Source organism: Acipenser ruthenus, chromosome 1 (genome assembly GCF_902713425.1).
Source record: "Acipenser ruthenus chromosome 1, fAciRut3.2 maternal haplotype, whole genome shotgun sequence".
NCBI lineage: Eukaryota > Metazoa > Chordata > Actinopteri > Acipenseriformes > Acipenseridae > Acipenser > Acipenser ruthenus.
The window spans coordinates 58,491,522-58,511,465 of record NC_081189.1 but is presented as its reverse complement, the minus strand read 5'-3'; the positions used below and the strand labels follow the sequence as shown (position 1 = coordinate 58,511,465).

Here is a 19,944-nt window from a genome sequence, read left to right as displayed (position 1 = left end):
ACAGCAAAGAAGTGCTGGAAGACTCTGTGAAGCAGTACACTGTCTAGTAATGATTTCCTGAGTTGGTTCAGCAAGGTATTGTGATGACAATTAGGACTGCCAGTTAAGCCTTCAAATAGCAATCGATTTAATTGGGCACACAAAATCGAATCGTTCGAATAAATGTAGATGATTTAATATCATTGCTGTTGTAAGTAAAAGCTTCTGCATAACAATTGAATGTGAGGGGTAATTACGCCTTGGTAGCATCAGGAGAAGAAGAAAAAAAACACAATAACATTCGCAACAAGCCTAAAGCAAGTTTAACGTACTACAGGGGTGTTACTAAAATATTTGTTCCAAACAGATTACAGTACTTCGGAATGTAATCTGTATAAACTGGACCCAAGTTTATGAAAAACCGTCTTTTTTCATTCAGTGGCAGCTGCAGCATCATGCATTGCATCTTGTTATACTGTACCCCCTAACCTTCACTATCTGTGAAACACTCAATGCAGAAATCCCTGCCTAAAACATCATCATCGTCATAATAATAATAATAATACAAATAAACTGATTTACTTGCCACAACATGCACACCCGCTATAGGTCTAGCTGATCGTTACTCCAAAATTGCGTTTAACGTCACTGATCGTTGAAAATAAATAAATAAATAGCGTTATTGAATATTGTTATTCATTATATAACAGTTCATTTTGAAACGCCAAAGACGCACAAACTATATACAGCCAGTTTTCTTTAATGTGCCCAATTTATTTACAGGCTGTTTGCCAGGAATACAAGCCTGTCGTCCTGCTCTGGATTCAAGGCGACTACACACACTTGACCATTCAGGAATTTTACTCCTGATGCACCAAAATGAATTCCAGTTCACCAGATTACATGCATAGTCACTTCATCTGTCGTTTTTACTGTCAGTTGGCACAACAGAGACACATAAAACGTTATGAGTCATGATTGCAAAAACAAATGCAATACACAAAGCAGCCAATATTGTCATTCTGAGCCTCAGTTCTTTGGTACCTAGTGTGTATTATCGCAGCTCTTTTGGTAAATTACTGTAATGTGAATTCTGCAAGTTAAAACCTGGCATTTTAATGTTTTGTGATTAATGGCCTTTTGAAAATGATTAAAAAAAATAAGTCTGCTGTAATGGGACAAATGATCCTGATGTGTTCTCCTGAAAGCACAGATGCATACATCCAGGGCCCTCGCAGGAATAAATGGTGGCTGAATCCTCTTTTAAAATGATCTCCTTATTTCTATTTGTGTCCTGTGGTAATGGAATGAAGTGTTCTCTCTGGTCTGAGCAGAACTGTGCAGTGACAGGACTGGCAGTTAGGAATGCCTCTGGAGCTAAACAGCAGCTACAGGAGAGAACACAGGTAGGGTTCATTCAGTTATTTGATATTATTATGTATTTATTTCAAATTAAGAAATACAGAAACCTGGATCACATATTGTTAGATGACAACTATGTACTAGGGTTGGCAGTGCTCCAGGTTTGCTGGCTGTGGCTCAAGTAGCTCAGCTCCAGCTCCAGGCTGACTCCAGAGCTGAAAGAGACTCCCTGCTCCAGCTCCTGGCTGGCTCCAGCAACCCCTGCTCCCGCTCCGGAGCTGCTTCGGTGCAGCTCCGCACCGCTGCTCCGGCTCTAGCTGCTTTTACCTGGCTCTGGTTCCGGAGCCACAAAAAATAGTGCAAACTAGGATGGTATCACTGTTTTTTAAAGTTTTTTTTTTTAAATTAATGTTGCTTATCTATAAATAAGGCCCTGTGTAGATCATGATTTCACGGGCTGCGCGGAAATCGTGAAATTAGCCAAATGCTGTGATTTTTACAATATTCATAAGCAATAAAAATACTGTATTCACTCGATTAAAAGTCGACCTCGTGTAAAAGTCGAGCCCCCCCATTGTGAGGGTGAGATTCAGGTATACATTTTTTTGTTTTTGTTTTAATTTTTTTATCTTGTTATTGAAACAGATGGTAAGTTTAATGAAACAGAAAAAAAATTAACTCCTGAAATCGAAACTGTTGTTAGAGTGCACTTCAGGTGTTCGTTTTCCTAGATATGTGTATTTAGATATCCTGACGCCGTTTGAGTGGCAGATTTGCAAAAATTTGCACTTCTACCTAGAACCGCCAGACGCATCATTTTGACACGTATTACAATACAGTACTTTTTTTTTTTTTTGTATAGCCTACAATAGTATTATTTTAGTATACAATCCCCACCCCAACTTCCTTCCTGGCCCACACAGACGTATGTATTTGGGGGTGGTGTAGTCTGCTGTAATTCCATGAAACTGCGTCCTTGTTTTACGTGACAGCTCTGGATGTAAACAAACCTGGGATTCATTTTTTATATATAGACAATGTTACCAAATTGTTTTCACCAAATCTTGAGGTGTTTGTGTTCTGATTTGAGAGAAATTAGAAGCATTTGCTCTGGCAACAAGGATTTGCCCACAATAAAGTCAATGGAGGCACGCTGTTTCCACAGAAACACTCTGCTGCAGGGACACGCTGTAATAATCAGCCTATAGCCAACTATATACGTTCCCAGAAATTAGAACTAGTTACTGTGCCAAATATAAGAAAATCTAAAATATTTAACACAAGAAAAACTATTTGCACTCCAAAAAGGACATGAAATCAAGCTTGCAAAAAAAAAAAAAAACAAGTGCAATTCAATGCAACAACCACAACTAACAATTCTTTCAGAATGAATATTATTAGCTGGAGAGCGTACATTTAAACTTCATCCCACATGAATTAATTGACCGTAAGGTTGCAGTGTTCCGTTTGTTTAAAGCAATCGTCCAGTACAACAAAAACAAACAAAAAAATACAAGACGTGGGCTACAAGCTCAGTAGCAAAAAATATGCACATTTAAAAAATAATATCCAAGTTAGCCATCCAGCAGGAAAAAATGATTAAACTGTGTTCATCTTACCGATTTGAGAGAAGTGTAGCAATGAGATCTTCTGAGTTTTAGCGTCCAAATTAAATCTTCATTCTTCATTAGTTTGTAATCCACAAGCATGTTCAGGGAAACAGAACAAGTCCGTTCTCTCTGACCCACGTTACCCTGATCTTAACCGAACCTTCTTTCTTTTCAAGCGCGAATACAAACTATTGAAAAAGAAAAATAACAAACAAGCGACTGTCCCTCCCAGCAGACCTGCAGGTGCGTAGCTAACTACTGTATGTGAACTTGTCTTGCGCACAGGGCTACCCTGGGTCCTAAACCCTGCTAGGTACAGACAGGGATTGTAGTAACCTTTCACCGGCCATGACTTTTGCAGACATTAAAGGTTTGCTGACAAGGGTTTTTTTTTTTTTTTTACTTGTGTATTAGTCGACCCCCTCAACTTCAGGATTGTGTTTTGGGGTTAAATTTCTCAACTTATACTTGAGCAAATACGGTAAATAATTTCATAATTTGTATTTGTATTTCATACAAAAAACAAAAAAAAAAATCACATTAACAAAATTGTACAGCTCTGCTGTGTGCCTGTGTGTACTATTTGCCATGCAGACAGTGCTGTGCAGTGATTGTCATATGCATTCTAGGCAGGAAATTAAAATACTGCACGCTGTAAACAAGAAAATGGATGTCTCTTAAAAGGCAAAAAATGTGTCTCCATCAGATCACGTAAAGCAGTATCCAGCAGGAGTTTTACACAGCGATGGAGGGAAGCTGTTCTGTACGTCCTGCAGCGTTACTGTAGATCACTACCAAGAATCAGCTGTTGACAGGCATTTAGATTCAAGTATTCCCCGAAAGAGAAAGGCAGAAATGCAGAGCAGCACTGCAACTGCTTTACTTGCAAAGAAACAAAAAACTGACTTCCGTGTTCCAAAAGTCCACTGAAAACCGTGAAGCATGAAACGCATTAAATTTTGACCTGACAGAGGCGTTTGTTTGCGCAAATATCCCTAAAAAAATTGGACAACAAAAAGCGGACAACGTAAATTCTTCAGACTGAGTGTAGCAAATGGTGGCGTGATTCCTTCATCAGCCCAGCTGAAGCACGAATACTTACCTAAAGTTGCCGAGTATCACAAGCAGGAGATTATGGAATTGGTAAAACCAGTCTGGTAGCTTGTCAGTGGTCACTGATGAGTCGACTGATGCCTAAGATCAGTATGGGTTACACATTGTATTTGTTTTGCAAGACCTAAATGGTGAACATGCATCTGACATACTAGAACTGAAAGCTGTCCTTGCAGATACACTCTACCTACAGGCTGTTAATTACAACACCGTTTCACAAGCTATTGTAAAGTGCTTGAATTGATTTTGATGATGTCAGTGCATTTATCCCTGTATTTGATGTTTAAAAAATAATATTCTGTACACATAATTTATAAAATAGTTCTGTGCACATTCCGTGAAATACGATACTTTACCCGTGACACTGCCGTGAATTTTAAACTAAAATTTCCACAATTTTCACAGGGCCTTAGCTATAAATATTCCAAAATGATTAAATGTGTTTTTGAGTGAAAGAGATAAGAAAATAGAAATCTGGTTTTTAAAGCTTCACTGTTTTATTTTCTTGTGCAACTTTTTTTAGGTACCTGTTTGACAAAATCAACATATTTACAACATAAAAAACATCTGTTTAACCGTTCAAACATAACACAGTAGAAAATATAATATATAAAGAGAAACAAAAACAGTGAAATATTTGACCTATTAAAAGTTAGGGGTAAGTAAAATATGAAATACTAGAGAAAGGAACATATTTATATGAGATTAATTGGGAATACTAACACAGCATATTAAACATAAACATTTTTTCCATTTAGTTTGACCTATTATTTTTGTACACTCATGTTCAATTATGGTGCCTTCTAGCAGTTACTCCTTTTGTCTGACACCGAGTGACTTTTTCCAGTTTCCCCTTTCTCAGTCCTTAAGGATAGGTTACGGTTTATCAGAATGATTTTTTCAACATTTGCAGAATTCAGTCTTGTCCTCCGATCCGTGATTAGGTCCGCTGCTTTAGAGAACAGTCTTTCACTTTCCACTGATGTTGCAGGCACACAAAACAAATGATGTGACAGGTGTGCCAACAAAGGCAACAAGTCTTTGCAATTTTTCCAATAAGCCTAAGGGCAGAAGTCCAAAGGATCCCTCTTCTTTGCTGCATACACCTTCAGCTCATTGTGCAATGCAGATCCTTTCATGTTATCATCGCCTTCAGGGCTGCTGTCAGAAAGCTCATAGATGCTTTCAGATGTACGTGCTCTCTTGAGTGGAACTGGATCACTTTCAGCAGGTCCACATAGAACAGACAAGCCTTTGGACGGGTTTTAAACTGTGGATCGAGGAAGGTTGATATCTGACAGTCGTTCTCCAAGTTTGATAACCTTGTTGAGATTTGACTGAAAAGATAGTCTTTCACCTTCAAGCCAGATTCAGATTTAGTTAAAAGCTTTCCAAGTGCTCTGCGAATTCCAACCACTGTAGGGACAATGAGAGATGCAGTCGGATACTTTGCTGAGAGAGTTGTGGTGGCTTCCTGGAATGGCTTGAGCATCTCGCACACTTGCTGCAATCTCCAATTGTTCTGCTTGCTGGACCATGTTTTCAATCATTGGCAAGCTTAAGTTCCATCTTGTAACACAGTCCCCTGGAATTGTCTGTGGTTCAGATCCAGTTTCGGTCAGATACATCTTAGCATAAGCATGCCAAGCACTTGGTGACTTCTTAAAAAAGGTAGCTATGGACCAACATCTTCCAATCACTGAAGATACCTCCTGCTTACAAGCCCTTTTTTTAACCACTGGACCACACAGCACCGATATTCCATATCAATAGTGACATATACTGATACCAATAAACTGAACACATCACCGATTTTGTATTTACTGTATGTATTTGTATAGATTATACAGTCTCCCAGAAGTGAATTTAGCAAAAGACTGGTAAATCAATAGGATGTGACATGTTTACTGAAATTAAAAATGTATATACATTCAATGATGGGTGAATTTACTAAATGGTCATATTTAGAGGTCACACAACACTAAGACTTGTATTTTATACATTTGTTTTCAAGCTTGAAATGTTTACAAATTGTTCATATTGGATTTCATGCACAAAATACAACACAGTTACCATGAAAAACTAGCGTACTACTTCAAATAATAGACAAGCATTGAATTTTGAGTTTTTAATTTGAAACATTTTAGTACATATGCTACAGTACAATAGTACCCCTTTCACACAGGCGAGTTATGATGGCTCAGAACCGGCACTGATGCAGCATTTTGGTCAGTGTGAATTGCCTATACCATCACAGAGCCGTCATATTTTATGCCGCCTCTGAAGCACCTTAGAAGGAGGTTCGGAGAAGGCACTGAACTATCTTAACTACTGTGTAAAAGGCAATGCCGGCACTGAAGCGCTATAGTGGGCGTGGATTGAAAGTCAACATCGCACGTGAATGTATACCGGACGTGTTGGGTATTTTTGTCGTTGGTGTTACACACTTTCATTTTTTTTAAATACAGTGGCTGATCAAGAACGAGGTAATAATTGGAGTCTGGAATGAATTAAGGAATTGTTAATTTTACGGGCTGACAAGGAGGTGAATTCACAAATAGAAGGGATGGTGTGTGATGTTGTAATTTCTGGGCGAACATGATGCGTGAGCGTTGATACAGCCATGCCAAAAACAGGTCCAAACTGAAGGCCCTAAAATTAACATACCATAAAATAAAAGACCACACTTCTAGGAGTGGCAGAGCTCCTTAACAGATAAACTTTTCAGTAGAATTTGAGGACACATACCCTGCGCAAATCCATTTAATTGGGGGACTTCTCGAGAATGCAGAGGAAACTCAAAACGAACAAAAGACACAACAGCTCTCGGGTCCCACTTCACCATTTACCGAAGAACAGAACACACACGAATATCAACGAAAGGTTTAATTAAATTAAACCAGTAAAGTTCCATTACAAAATTAACCAGTGTACACATAATGGTGTAACCCTACTATAGATCAAATAAGCAACATTACAAAATAAAAAAAATTAAAAAAATACAAAATATACACTGGTTGATTTACAAAATAATTTTAAATCCATGGTGTGTACATAAGCCAGGGATATTACATAGTGAAGCGCATGTCTCCAAAAACAATGTTATGTGTTACTTTTAATTCTATATATAAAGTTATATATTGCATGTATGCAGGCCTAATTATTTTCTGCTGGTACAGGTCCAGATGAGCTGTTTGAAAATAAATTGGAAACCCCCAATCAAACAGTGGCTGTGCGTAAACAGAACAGCTATTATTATACAGTGTTATCATGACTTAAAGTTTGCAACAACAAATACAAGTTATAAATAAGACTGCACTTCCTACCGTGAGACGCCTTACCCACGACAGTGTGCTGTACCCAATGCTGAGTTTGATTGAAGGAGACCCACAGGAACGGAATGGCAATGGCAATTTATATAGAGCATGGAGTGGAGTTGAAAATTCTGACCCCCCCCATGTTGAACTTTAAAATATAACATCACAGATAATAATAGGTGATAATGACTGTGAAGTACGATTTACAGATTAAGGGATTTTATTAATAATCGATGAGCGGTGCATCCCTAGTTTAACTGTGGGTTTGTGCTGCTCGTCGTCCACTTACAAAAAAGCAACAAAACTTGTGCAGTAAATATTTGTATTCATGACATTTGACTTGAATTTCACAAAAGCCAAATAAATGTAACTCATGCTGAACTATTATAGTGAATCCCCACAACAACAAATTAAAACTCCCACTTAGCTGCATACAGATATCTACTACATCCAATAATAGTACTGAGAACGGCTGACTGAAACTGCAATTTCATTGATAAGACACCCGAGGTATGTTGCTCTGTACATTGCAGAAGTGATGTTCGTTGGTTCCCAGCTTCTCTGTGATCTTTAGCTACTGAACCACTGCATTGATGGCGGCACACACTAATACAGAAAGCTTTCTTACAGAATATTTATGACTTTCATTTTACAAGATGTTGAAATATATCTATGAAGCACTTGTCCTACGGACCACTGAGTACTTTGGGAGTACTTGTCTGTCTATTTTGCCTCCTGCTATGAAACAAGTCTTGTCCATCCCTTTCATTGCAGCAGCGGATTGGTGTAACAGCAAAGCACCATCAAAAGATCTGCTTTGCAAAGTCTTTGCCAAATTTGAGAACATTGCATCAAAATTGTTATCAAAGGAAATTTTTTAATTGCTTCTTGTTTTCCAGTGCAAATCAAACACTTAATTTGATAACATATGTTTGAAAAAACAAACAAACCAAAAAAAAACAGTAGCATTTCATGACAATCACTATTTCAAACAATAGAACCCCATTAGTTACAGGCTAAATTGCAATCATAGGGTAAACTGTTATCAGGAACCAATAATACTTACCACATACTTTCATTAATACTAGGATGACTGTACTGGCTTAAGAAAGTGCTTCCCATTTAAGTTTTGCCACCAAAGCATTCTGCGATGGTGTGACATCAGTGACTTTTAAGAGCAGAACACAATCGTTTACCCCTGTGCTTTTTTACTTTTATAATCAAATATTTTTGGCAAGAGACAAGACACTTGTGTCCTGGCCAATATGTTTAGAATGGCTGATATGTGTTTAGATTGCGCCCGTTGGTTGTAAAATGAGTTGGTCGGCAAACTCCCACCACAACATTTTTGACACAATAAAGCAGGTTACAGTACACTTAAAGTGGATGCATTCTTGAATTGAATCAGCCATGATAGCTAATGGCTTATATTCTATGTTAACATAAAGTAGCACATCGTGTCTTCTTTTGTTTACAATAGCAGTCAAGCTATAACAGTTTTACCATCAAAATGTGCTGCTTAAGTCCTTGCCTGTAATGTGGCTCACCTTCAGTTGTGCCTCTGCCTCCCAGTCAGCCCCCTAGATCAATCCATGCAAACAACCTAAGAATAAGCTCTGATATTTTGAATCCATTAGGAAAGAGTTAAAACCCCAAGAATAGTGGTGCTTTAAAAACAGAATTGCTGTATTTGGGGAATACAGTACAAAAGGAATAGACTATTGATGCTGCAGTCACGTAAGCTGTGGTACAGACTCTAGGTAAACTACCTTACAAAAAGATAAAATGTGCAACAGGTAACATGCAAGTACACATCTACAGTATGTATAACACTTATTTGGTGTTTCTCAGGAGATAAATGTATGTCAGAATAATAATCTTTTGTCTGTATTTACCAAGATTTGGCAGTGTGTTACTTTGCGACTCCAGATTCTGACGGTACGAAACAACCATGATACCACTTCTGCCTGCTCTTTGTTTGGGGTTTGGGGTTTGGGGTTTGGGGTTTGGGGTTTGGGGTTTGGGGTTTGGGGTTTGGGGGGGTTGTGGGTTGGGGTAGGGGAGGGGGGTTCTATTTGCTAAACCAACCATCTTTGTTACACTAGGATGAATCCACTGAAATTCGAATACATTTTTCAAGGAAATCCAGTAGCATCTCTGGAGAACCCTGTAACAGCAGCAAAAATGTATCGAGCAATTGTCTCCTAAAATACAAAGAAAAAAAAAGCATTTGTACTGTACATGGATTCCAAAAGGCATTTTGTTATGTTGAGTAAAGGTGTAAGAATGTACGATCATCAGATTTTTGCCATATGACTTTGTACTAAATACCTTTCTTGCTGAATCAACAACAAAATGTGTTCTTTAGTAAAAATAAGTCATGTTTCAGACTGTGTAGATCTCAGTTGGCTCTGAGAGATACTGACTGTGGGAACTGCAGTCTTTCAGGATCACATGTTGTGCTTGAAGCATATCAACTAGAAGGCATGCTTCTATTTTATGTGACTGATATAGGCACAGGAAGAAAAACTTTTTTGGCACCAGTGTCCGATCAGAAATTTTAACTTATGTTGTGTAACTGCTTAGTTATCATTAAAAGAGGACACCTTTTCTGGATGTTGGCCAGTTGCCAGTGTTAGAAAACAGTGTCCTGTGCAGTACATTTAAAGGATAGAAGACTAATTTGTTGTTTGCCAGTTTCCTAAATCCAGACTCAACAAGACAAAAACAGAATCAGAGTGGGGTAACTTTCAGACCATGTGATATGTATTTATTATATTCAGTGCTCCCTTGTTATTTCCATTTCAATAATTGGGTTAATTCGCACTTAGGCCATGTTGACAGTAACTGGTACAGAACATGTTCTATATGTCCCTGATTAATTGTTTCCAATGTGTACATGAAAGTGGGACAGTGAAAGGAAGCACTGCATTGTATTTTTTCAGGTTATTGTTCATTGAATATCTTAACAGCTTGTATTTTAACATTTTAATCTTTTGCTCATGGTGCCCCTTTATACTTGGGTTTGAGTTCCAGTACTGTAGACCAAATGTTGCAAACAAATCATTTTCTTGTTCTAGTACAACTGCCTTTCATCCACCCTGTGCACCTGAATCATCAGCTTTTTTTTTTTTTTTGATCTTGCAATCCAGCTGCTTGGATTGATTTACCTTGCTGAATGAGTCCCATGTTCTGTACAGGATGTTCCAGACAGAGTCCTCAAACAGCCAGGAAGGTCATCCCAATCTAGAATGGGAAATGTACAGCATAACAGTATTGGAAAGTTAAAGAAAAGGGATATTAGGGGGCTCCTGAGTAGGGTATCCAGTAAAGGCGCTCCGCGTGGAGTGCAGGATGCACCCTATAGCCTGGAGAGTTTGAGTCCGGTTATGCCATTGCCTATCGTGGCCAGGAGTTCCCAGGGAGTGGCGCACAATTGGCCGACATTACCCGGGTGGGGAGGGCTCAGGTTGGCAGGGTAATCCGCACCAGCGACTCCTGTGGCCAACAGGGCGCCTACGGGTCTGCTGTGGAAGCCACTCAGATCTGTGTTGTCCTCCGGCACTATGGGTCTGGTGGCTTCACTGTAGACCTGCAGTGCGACAAAAAGACAGCTTGGTGGCTCGCGTTTCGGAGGAGTCAGTGCGGGAGTTGCAGCGGTGAGCTGGGACAAAAATAATAATTGGGCATTCCAAATTGGGGAGAAAACTGGGGTAAAAATCATTGGCGACGACTACATTTTTTTAAAAAAGGGGATATTAAACTGCAGTCTCATGTAATGGAGTGCAGTGGAATTCCTGAAGGATTGGTCTAAGGCAAGTCACATGGCCCCTTTCCTGAAGGATTGGTCTAAGGCAAGTCACATGGCCCCTTTTTGTCTCGGTCTCACCCATCTGTAATTCCAGAAGCAGCATTTGTGTTGTCCTTTTCTGATGATCTTTAAATATTCTAAAGATAGCATGAATTAATGTTGACAGTATTATTGATTTTCTTAATATGACAGGTTTGCTTAGTTGTCAAGGTGGTGAAGGCTGGTATGCAGCCAAAAAACTATTTTACCATATATCTACATGTGTTTGCATGCCATCCCAGGGCTTATATACAGTAAAATTGTTTCTTTTAAAAGTCTTGCAGTAATGTAAGGAATCATTTGAACTTTATTTTACCTCTTCAGTAACCCCGATTCTATATTTCAGATCATTTAAAGTTTGTTGTTTCATATTGCTTTCCCAAAAATAACGTAAACAGCCAAAACAATGAAGTTCATTGTAAAATCTCTTGTTGACTACTTTGAAATTCTCTCTGGTTTTTGATAGCATGTGTTGTTTTGTAAGCTATGTGATGGAAACAAGCACAGTCGATGTTTAGTATAGCAAGTGCCAAGAGCAGCTGAGTGTGTGTGCACAGTACTGCTGTGTTGGGAGGATTATTATCGTTCAATATATCCAAACTAGCAAGGGGTTTTAAGTGTCTCCTGGCCTAGGATGATTTATTCCTAGTCATTTTGGGAGGAACCTTAAAGTCTGCCCACACAATAAGATTCACGGAAGTGTAACCATCTTCCGAGGTGCAAAAAAAAAAAAAAAAGTCTAAGAAGATGAAATGGTCCTGCATGCTTTCATGTTGTGAAATCATGTTCCTTGGATCTGCTGTTGAGAATGTGGGTGCAGTAGGCTAGTATAGTACAGTAGCTTGCCTCAGTCCTAATGCTTAGTTTTAAGACTTAATCCTTATAGCCCAGAATTCTTATCAAACATTTAGACAGCACTGGTACGAACAAAGAAAACTCAGTACTGCAAAAAATATCACAAATACAGTACACCCTCGCTATAACGCCCTTCATTATAACAAACCTTCGGCTATAACGAACCTGGCCCCTGGACCCCAAATAAAAAAAAATAAAAAAAAAAAGCTCACATAAACACACACTGACAACATCCCGGTCTGTACGCACGGGATGCCACCTTTGCAGTGAAGTCAACTCTTTTGTCTTAATAAAAAGCACGTGCTGTGTAACTATACATCCAAAACAAAAATCATTTTATGTTGCAACAAAGCTGGAAACTATATTAATCGTTTGAAAAAAGGAGTAACCAGGCATATCTCTGTCGTGAATATAGGATGTCAAAAAACTCTTTTTTGGCTTGTTCAGCAACGATACGGCAAAGCAAGATTGATTAAAGAAAAAACAACAACAAAAATAACTTGAGGATATGATGAACTTTTCATGTCAAACTTTTCATGTCGGGATGATTTGGAATAACAGCTCAGTTTGGGATTCTTGCATGTTGGATTAAGATTTAGTGCACTAAATATACAGTAAATATCACCTTTTAGCTCTGCAACATATTACAGAAAGAGATAAACCAGATATGTGAATGTGAATTACAGTAGCTTCACAGACAGGTTGAGTGAGTTTTTTGAGGTCTGTGTGAAAGCACACCACAAGTATGGATAATGCAAGAGCTATTGTGGAATACATTAACTGAAAACCATCCAGAGAGGCATGTTGCTATGTTGTTTTTGGTGCTGAAAAGTATAGAAATATCAGAACAGGAGTTTGGGGGGGGTAAAAAGTACTCATGTTTATGACCTTCAGCTTGCTCAACAGCCTCAAAATATGACAAGAGAATTGATTAGACTTTAATTTGCTCTGAACATGTCATGTTTCTTGTCTAAAAAGAGGGAAAACATCCAGTAACATCCCTTTCAGTGAAACACGCAATAAGACATCTGCCAGCAAGCAAGGCACAACATGAAGGTACAAGAATAATTAGTCATGTTGTTTAGAAATGTTGCAGGTCTCTGTGAAATGCTATGGTTGGTCATTCTTTTAAAATGTTACACTCGCTGTGCAAAACCCAGCAGCTGGCAGTTACAGGGGCCTATTCAGAAGAAAGTTATAGCAGCAATGAGGCATAAATATTCTGAGGATTACAGTAATTTTAAAGGTATAAGATTAATCTATTCTGAAGTTCAGAAATTGAACTTTCAGTAATACTCTCTTTTTTCTATTGTTTATATTTTTGTAAACATTCAGTGTACAGTGTATTAAACTTGCTGTAGCATACTGTACTGTAGCCTTTTGAAATAATAACTGCTGATGGCTGCTTTGTTAAGGGCTGATTTTGCATTGACTGTCGAATCATTATGGCTGGCTTACATTACTGTACCTGTTGTCCCATTGGACAAAGAAATGAATGATATTTGAAATATTGTCAATTATTTAAACAAACATAGCCCTGACCCGACCTGACAACATAAAGCATATTATTTCATTTTCTTTTAGATGAAAGTTATTAATGTTACACACAAGACTGAAAATGCTAAATGGGAATGAAAAATACATAAATCATTTCTATCTTTTTTACTGTATTAATAAAAGTTAGTCATTTTGCTTGCTTGATAACTATACTGTAATTAGTAACAATTTGCAAGATACATACTGTATATCGGCCTGTATTGCAAAGGGTTAGATTAAATGCTGTTTGGGGGATCTACTTGTACTGCCATGTTAAGTTTGCCATTAACCCTGTAAAGGCATTTCATGTTTTAAGAGTTTGAGTTTTAGCAGCTTAAATTGTACTACATTCAGTTTGGAAAGCACAGTTAAAGTGCACATTGCTATAGTAGAAGACTGTTTAAAAAAACAGTGGCTGAATATGGAATAAATTGAAGATATTTTTCTCTAAATTTGACAGTTTTTTATGAAGGTTGTAACTTTACTCTTATCTAACTGTGAATTGTTGGAATCTAATTATTTCCTGTGGGAATTACAGTACAAGCCTTAGGCAGTTTAAAACAGTTGTACTTCCTAGAGCATTCCATTACTGGGTCTTTAACTAACTTCTGTAAAGGTAACACTCTTGTGCTGTCGTCAGAGTTGTTTCATGATTAAGAGGTTCCACAGAGTTGTAGAAAAAACAAATAATTATGGACCAAAGTTATTGCTATGTAAAGTCTGCCTTTGTACAGTTTCAGTTTGTACAGTATGTGTTTTGTAATGTGATGCATTTCTGAACAATTATTTCTCTGTGTAATTCAGTACATTCGCAAACAGATGTCAGGACCACTAATGGACCTATTGATGTATAAGAATTAAAGTAACTGCTCATCAAGCTAAGCCTAATGCAAATATGTGGACTGTATTATAAAACAATATTATTTCACCCAAAAACTATTTATAGTAAAAATGCAGTAAGACCAGTATACAGTACAGTGCTGTACACAGTGCATAGCTCCATATGAGCCAGAAATGCAGACATCATAGAATATTGTACATGGCACTATACAAAGACATTGTGAAATGTATGTATACTGTTTTCAGCCACGTGAAAAGAGCTGTAGTTGGTGCCTGTTTTCCTTTTGAACATTAAGGCCTTATCATTGAGCACAGTGTTGTTATTCTTACTGTATGTGGGTTATTAGCTCTCTGACTGGGATATACTGATCCTGTATGTGTTATCTTCATAATTATATCTGTGACTCCAAAGCACTAATTGCATTAGCCTAGTCGAGCCATAATATTGAGGTATTCAATATTATAGCAGAAATGACAATATTCTATATTAAATACCGGTATTTAAAAGGAATATGATACAGCAGCTAGTGATTGATACATTTCATGTTTTTAAGAGGACACAGTGAAAATGAAACTCAGGTGGCTAAATACTAAAAACTGTAAGTTGGACCCTGAAAAGAAAAAATGATCTTTATGAAAGGTACTTGTCTGATCTGAACATAGTTTATCCAAAAAGTCATTTGATAATTTGTATACTGCCACACCTTCAGTAATCCCTATATTACAGTACAATGTCGTTATCTTTTCCTGCCTCTGTGCTGAAATCAGGAAGTAAGACATCAAAGAATGTGACTTAAGAGGCAATAAAAACAGCCAGCTACAACTTTGCAGCGAGCTGAGCAAACGAGGAGAGGGCTGATGCAAAGGGCTAAGAGCCACTGTATTCATTACATCACCCTCCTATTCCATTAGCAAGCATTATCTCCAGTGGATTAAGAGGGACGCTGCACTCTACGTTGTTCCAGGCATGCTGAGAAGTCACTGCCTTTATTGACTGGGTGTGCGTGTCTGTGGGAGTGTGTCAGTGAGTGAGAGTGTGTCTATATATCTCTCGCTCTCTCCCTCACTCAGTGTGTGGATTCTAGAGGAAAAGAATGTCCGGCTTTTGATGTGGAGCCTGAGCCAGCCCTTTCCAGCAGATAGAAGAGCAGCTCTGACTGAGGAACGGCATTCAAGTGGCTGCAGCAGCAGGAGAGGCAGCTGGGGCTGGGAACACAGGAAACAGGAGAGTGCCCTTCAGGCCACTCAGAAGAGGGACTGAAAATTTGTTATAGTTTTTCTGCTGCTGCTGCTTTTCCTGGGTCTGCCTGTGTGCTATAATTCATCAGCATTCAGAGCTGTGTGTGTGTGTACGTAAAGCATGCGTCACTCAGGCTCTATGGTAATGAGGAATGGACATTGGAGGCCAAAACTTTGCTGCTTTTGATGAGAGAAGCTGACAGCATTTTTATTTGAAGCAAAGCAGGATTCACTGTGCCCCCCCCCCCCCAACCCGACCCCCCCCATCCAAGGGGCACAATGTTGAGCCTCCAGGATTCTGTGTTTTTTGAAATCAGCATCAAGTCTCTATTGAAGTCTTGGAGCAGTAGCTGTGAGTATGCATGTTCTTTCTTTGGGAGATTAACAAACAGGTAATATTTTTAAATGAGCGTATATTACAAGTACTGTAACTCTAACACAGAATGCATGTGTAAGGAAAGTAGTTACTGTATTAGTGTTATTGTTATACAGAACTACTGTACAAAAAAGTGGTAATGCATAGTGCATTACTGTACTGTATATTGTATTTACTATTATGGTATATCCTTTCTGTCAGTAATCTAGAATTAATACAGTTACTGTTAAAGAAGTTTGACAAAAATAACTTCTGTGATGCAGAGAATTAGAATTATTAAAACCAAAACAGGACACTTGTACAATGTTTAGTTTTGCCTAGTACTTAATCTGTCAATGCAGGTGTTCCTAAACTTTTAGGAGAATTCTGTTTTTGTGGTCCCCTTTACTTTAGGGATGGTACACTGTAAAATCAATAAGAATTCTACTGTGCATTTAATGCTTTCTGCATCCCTTCTCTGTTATCTCTATGTACAGTAGCTCCTTGTGATAATCTGAGCCCTCTAATGGAAAGAGAGTGTCCTTTGGGATTCTTTAATGCCGCTTTGCTATGTCTCTGGCCAGTTGTGTCTTTCTTTAAAGTTACTTTACATAAATTAATTCATTTGTATCACTTACAATACTAGTTTGAAATCTGTGATCTTTAGGAATGTTTCTCTTTATGGACTATTTCTAATTGCTTACTTGCTATTGTGGTATCCTGAGCTAATTGGTGAGATTTGTTGTAAAATATTTATAGAGGATTGACCTTTAAGAGAGCAGCATCTCATGAGGTTTACCCTGCCAGGAGCAGTTGCTGTAAAGATGTAGTAATTATTTGATAATGAACAGTCTAGATATTAGAAAGCACTGTAGATGTTCGAGAATGTTTCTTTGTTCTGTTAAAGGTGACGGATTGAATCACGTACAGCACAGCCATTGCTACTGTAATGCAGGTATAGTGTTATCAATAGCAGCTGCGTCCTCTGTAGTGCACCACTTGGTAAAAAAATGTTGACCTTATTTTGTCCTTTTGATAGGGGTCCTTCAGAACAGTAGAATTGCAAACACTTTGTACTTTTACTGCAGCCTGTAGATAACTTAAAATACAGCTACATGCAGATGCACTGACAAACCTTATGAATCCGCTGCATCCTGGGCTTAGAGTCAGATATTGGTAGTGAATCTCAAACAGTATTGACACCTACAGAGGGCACAGTTGTTGCTACTTGTTCTGTAGACTCAAACATTACAATAAACAGTAGAACATGCCAATAATATGATACTGGTTTGATTTGCCAGATTCAGCCCTATCGCTGGTCTTTTAGAATCTTGTCTAGTTGCCAGAAAGCTCTAGCACTGCTGGCAGAGGTTTTAATTTGAGCTGAGCTTTTTTTCTTTCAGTAACAATGAAGTGTCATTAATATGGCACAGTTTCAGTACACTTTGCAGAGTGCTTGCCAACATTACCCTTTTACCTTTCATCAGGAATATTATGTTAAAAGGGCTGTGCAGGGATTTTTTTGGGTCAAAAATGGTACTGCTGAACATGAGCCATCTTCCCTGCAAGAATTATCGGAATGGAAAAAAAATGTTGTCAACATGCAGGAATAAGAATATCAGTCTTGCATTTCTGCCATTAGGTTTTGTAAAAATGTAGATTTAATTTAAACATTTTATTATACACACAGAATCACTGCAGACAAATGATAGCTGTGCTACTTCAGTTCAGTCCATTTCATTTACTTGAACTTCAAAATATGCTTTGTAGTTAATACTGTACCTTTAAATGGGAAATTTAGGCTGTATTTTTTAATTTTTTTGCACATACAGTATATATGCTTTATTTTACAACAGTATTTATTACTTTATTTTTAAGACCAGTGAAGCAGAATGATTGTGGTCCTCATGCTATTTTCTGATTCAGCTAGAAGAGGCCATGAAACTACCATGCGTATGGGTTTGTTGGAGATTGAAATAATAAAAATAATAATAATAATACTAATAATACTAATAATAATTTATTTATTTTATATAGCGCCTTTCAGGGATCACAAAGCACTTTACATACATAAATGACAATAATGAAAAATAATAAGAGCAACAATAAAACCGCACTACAGGACAATTACAAGAAATAAAATATATATAAACAGATAAAAACACACACAGAACTAAAAGCAATTTTAAAAGCCACGGTAGAAAGATGTGTTTTTAAAAGAGATTTAAAAATATCTGGGGACGGAGCTTCCCTTATTGCAAGGGGAAGCATGTTCCAAAGACGAGGCGCGTAACTGGCAAACTCCCGATCTCCCATTGTTTGCAACTTCGTCTTTGGAACAACCAGCAATCTTTGATCACCAGATCCTAAAGCAGGTGCAGGGGCATGGAAAATTAAAAGTTATTTTAAATAGGCTGGTGCTAGATTATTCAGGGCTTTGTACGTGAGTAAAATAATCTTAAAATCAATTCTTTGCCTTACCGGGAGCCAGTGAAGGGATGCTAAAATAGGGGTGATGTGAGTAGAGAGTGGGGTTCTAGTTAAAACCCTGGCCACTGCGTTCTGGACCATCTGGAGTCTCTGCAGGAGCTTACCAGAGACTCCTGCTAATAGTCCATTACAGTAATCAATACGAGAGGTAATGAACGCATGGACCAGTTTCTCTGCATCATCAGCAGTAAGGGAGGATCTTAGTCGGGCAATGTTGCGCAGTTGAATAAAGGAAATCTTGGTGGTATTTTTAACATGGTACGCAAAAGAAAGTACCGAGTCAAAGATCACACCAACAAGGTGCCCAGCAGTGCAGCTGCTTAAAGTTTCACAGAACTACGTGATTTGTTTTACGTGATGTTGCGGTGAGTGATTTTTACACAAATTAAACTCTTTGTACTGTAGGCCTCTTGATTTAGGAATTGCATTTAGGTATCAAGGAGGAGTCTAACAATTCTATGAGTGGGAGTGTTTTTAAAAAAAAAAAAAAAAAAAAAGAAGAAATAAAAAAAAAAAGAAGAGATAAATTGGAGTATGGAGCTTGTTACAGTAGCAATTTAACTTTGCTCTGCAAACTTGTTTACAAATTGAAAGTTCAGTACAATGTTTAATAGGTCTTGGTTCAGTCAGTAGAGGCTGTAATTACAACTGTGTGACAGACCTCCTTTTGTGTATTGTTCTTAACCAAAACAGCTGCATGTGCATGAACAGTTCTACAGCAAGTATACATTTTGGCTTGAAAGTATAAGAAAAAGCAATTGATAACGTCAACATTATTAATATCTTTAAACAGTACAGATCAGATGAACATGGATAAAAAATCCAGTAACACATTTATTTGTATTTGTATTTAGCAATTACTGGTATATTGTTGCAGAACAACTGCAGTAAATGCATTGTTTTGTTTATTGAGCCTGTCAGTTGTTGACCGGCAAATTGGCAGACGTGTGCCAATAGCCCTAAAGCTGTAAAAAGGTTTGTTAAATAAACTGTTAGCCAGGGAGTGCTCAGAGCATCAATTTTGTGCTGACAACTGACTTTGATTTGTAATTTCCTGATTCATTAGTAAGGCTGTATTTTTTCACGGCTATCACAGACTTAAGATTTTCATGAAATTGACCCATTGCTGTGTAGTGTAATATGTAGTTCTCTGTGAAAACTCCCATTTCTGAAAGAATTGTGTAATTTTTATCTCTGTAAGTGGCACGGGTGGAGATACTGAGGAATGGGGAAAAACCAATGGTCTAGGTATAAGTTCCCTTCTCCTGTAGACGGTTTATTTATTTACAGGTTTTTCTCTCTTTGTGGAGTGTGAGGTTTAACAAAACCGAAAAGGTGAAAACATAAAACAAAAGATAATTGTTCTACATGAGCCGACTGCTGAGCACTTTAATCTTC

At 37.9% G+C, this 19,944-nt stretch overlaps 1 protein-coding gene across 13 annotated transcripts in view; it reads left to right on the top strand.

Moving 5' to 3' along the window:
• Window positions 1–19,944, top strand: part of fryl (furry homolog, like) — a 202,741-nt gene that overhangs the window by 62,427 nt on the left and 120,370 nt on the right. For 3 of the 13 annotated variants that reach the window (XM_059026527.1, XM_034035446.3, XM_059026506.1), the window contains exon 1: window positions 15,911–16,053. The exons of the other annotated variants lie outside the window; for them this stretch is intronic. In XM_059026527.1, coding sequence (XP_058882510.1) covers window positions 15,981–16,053 — 73 coding nt within the window. In that variant the 5' untranslated portion in view covers window positions 15,911–15,980. Of the gene's footprint in view, window positions 1–15,910; window positions 16,054–19,944 lie in introns of those variants that run through there. 13 annotated transcript variants of the gene reach the window in all.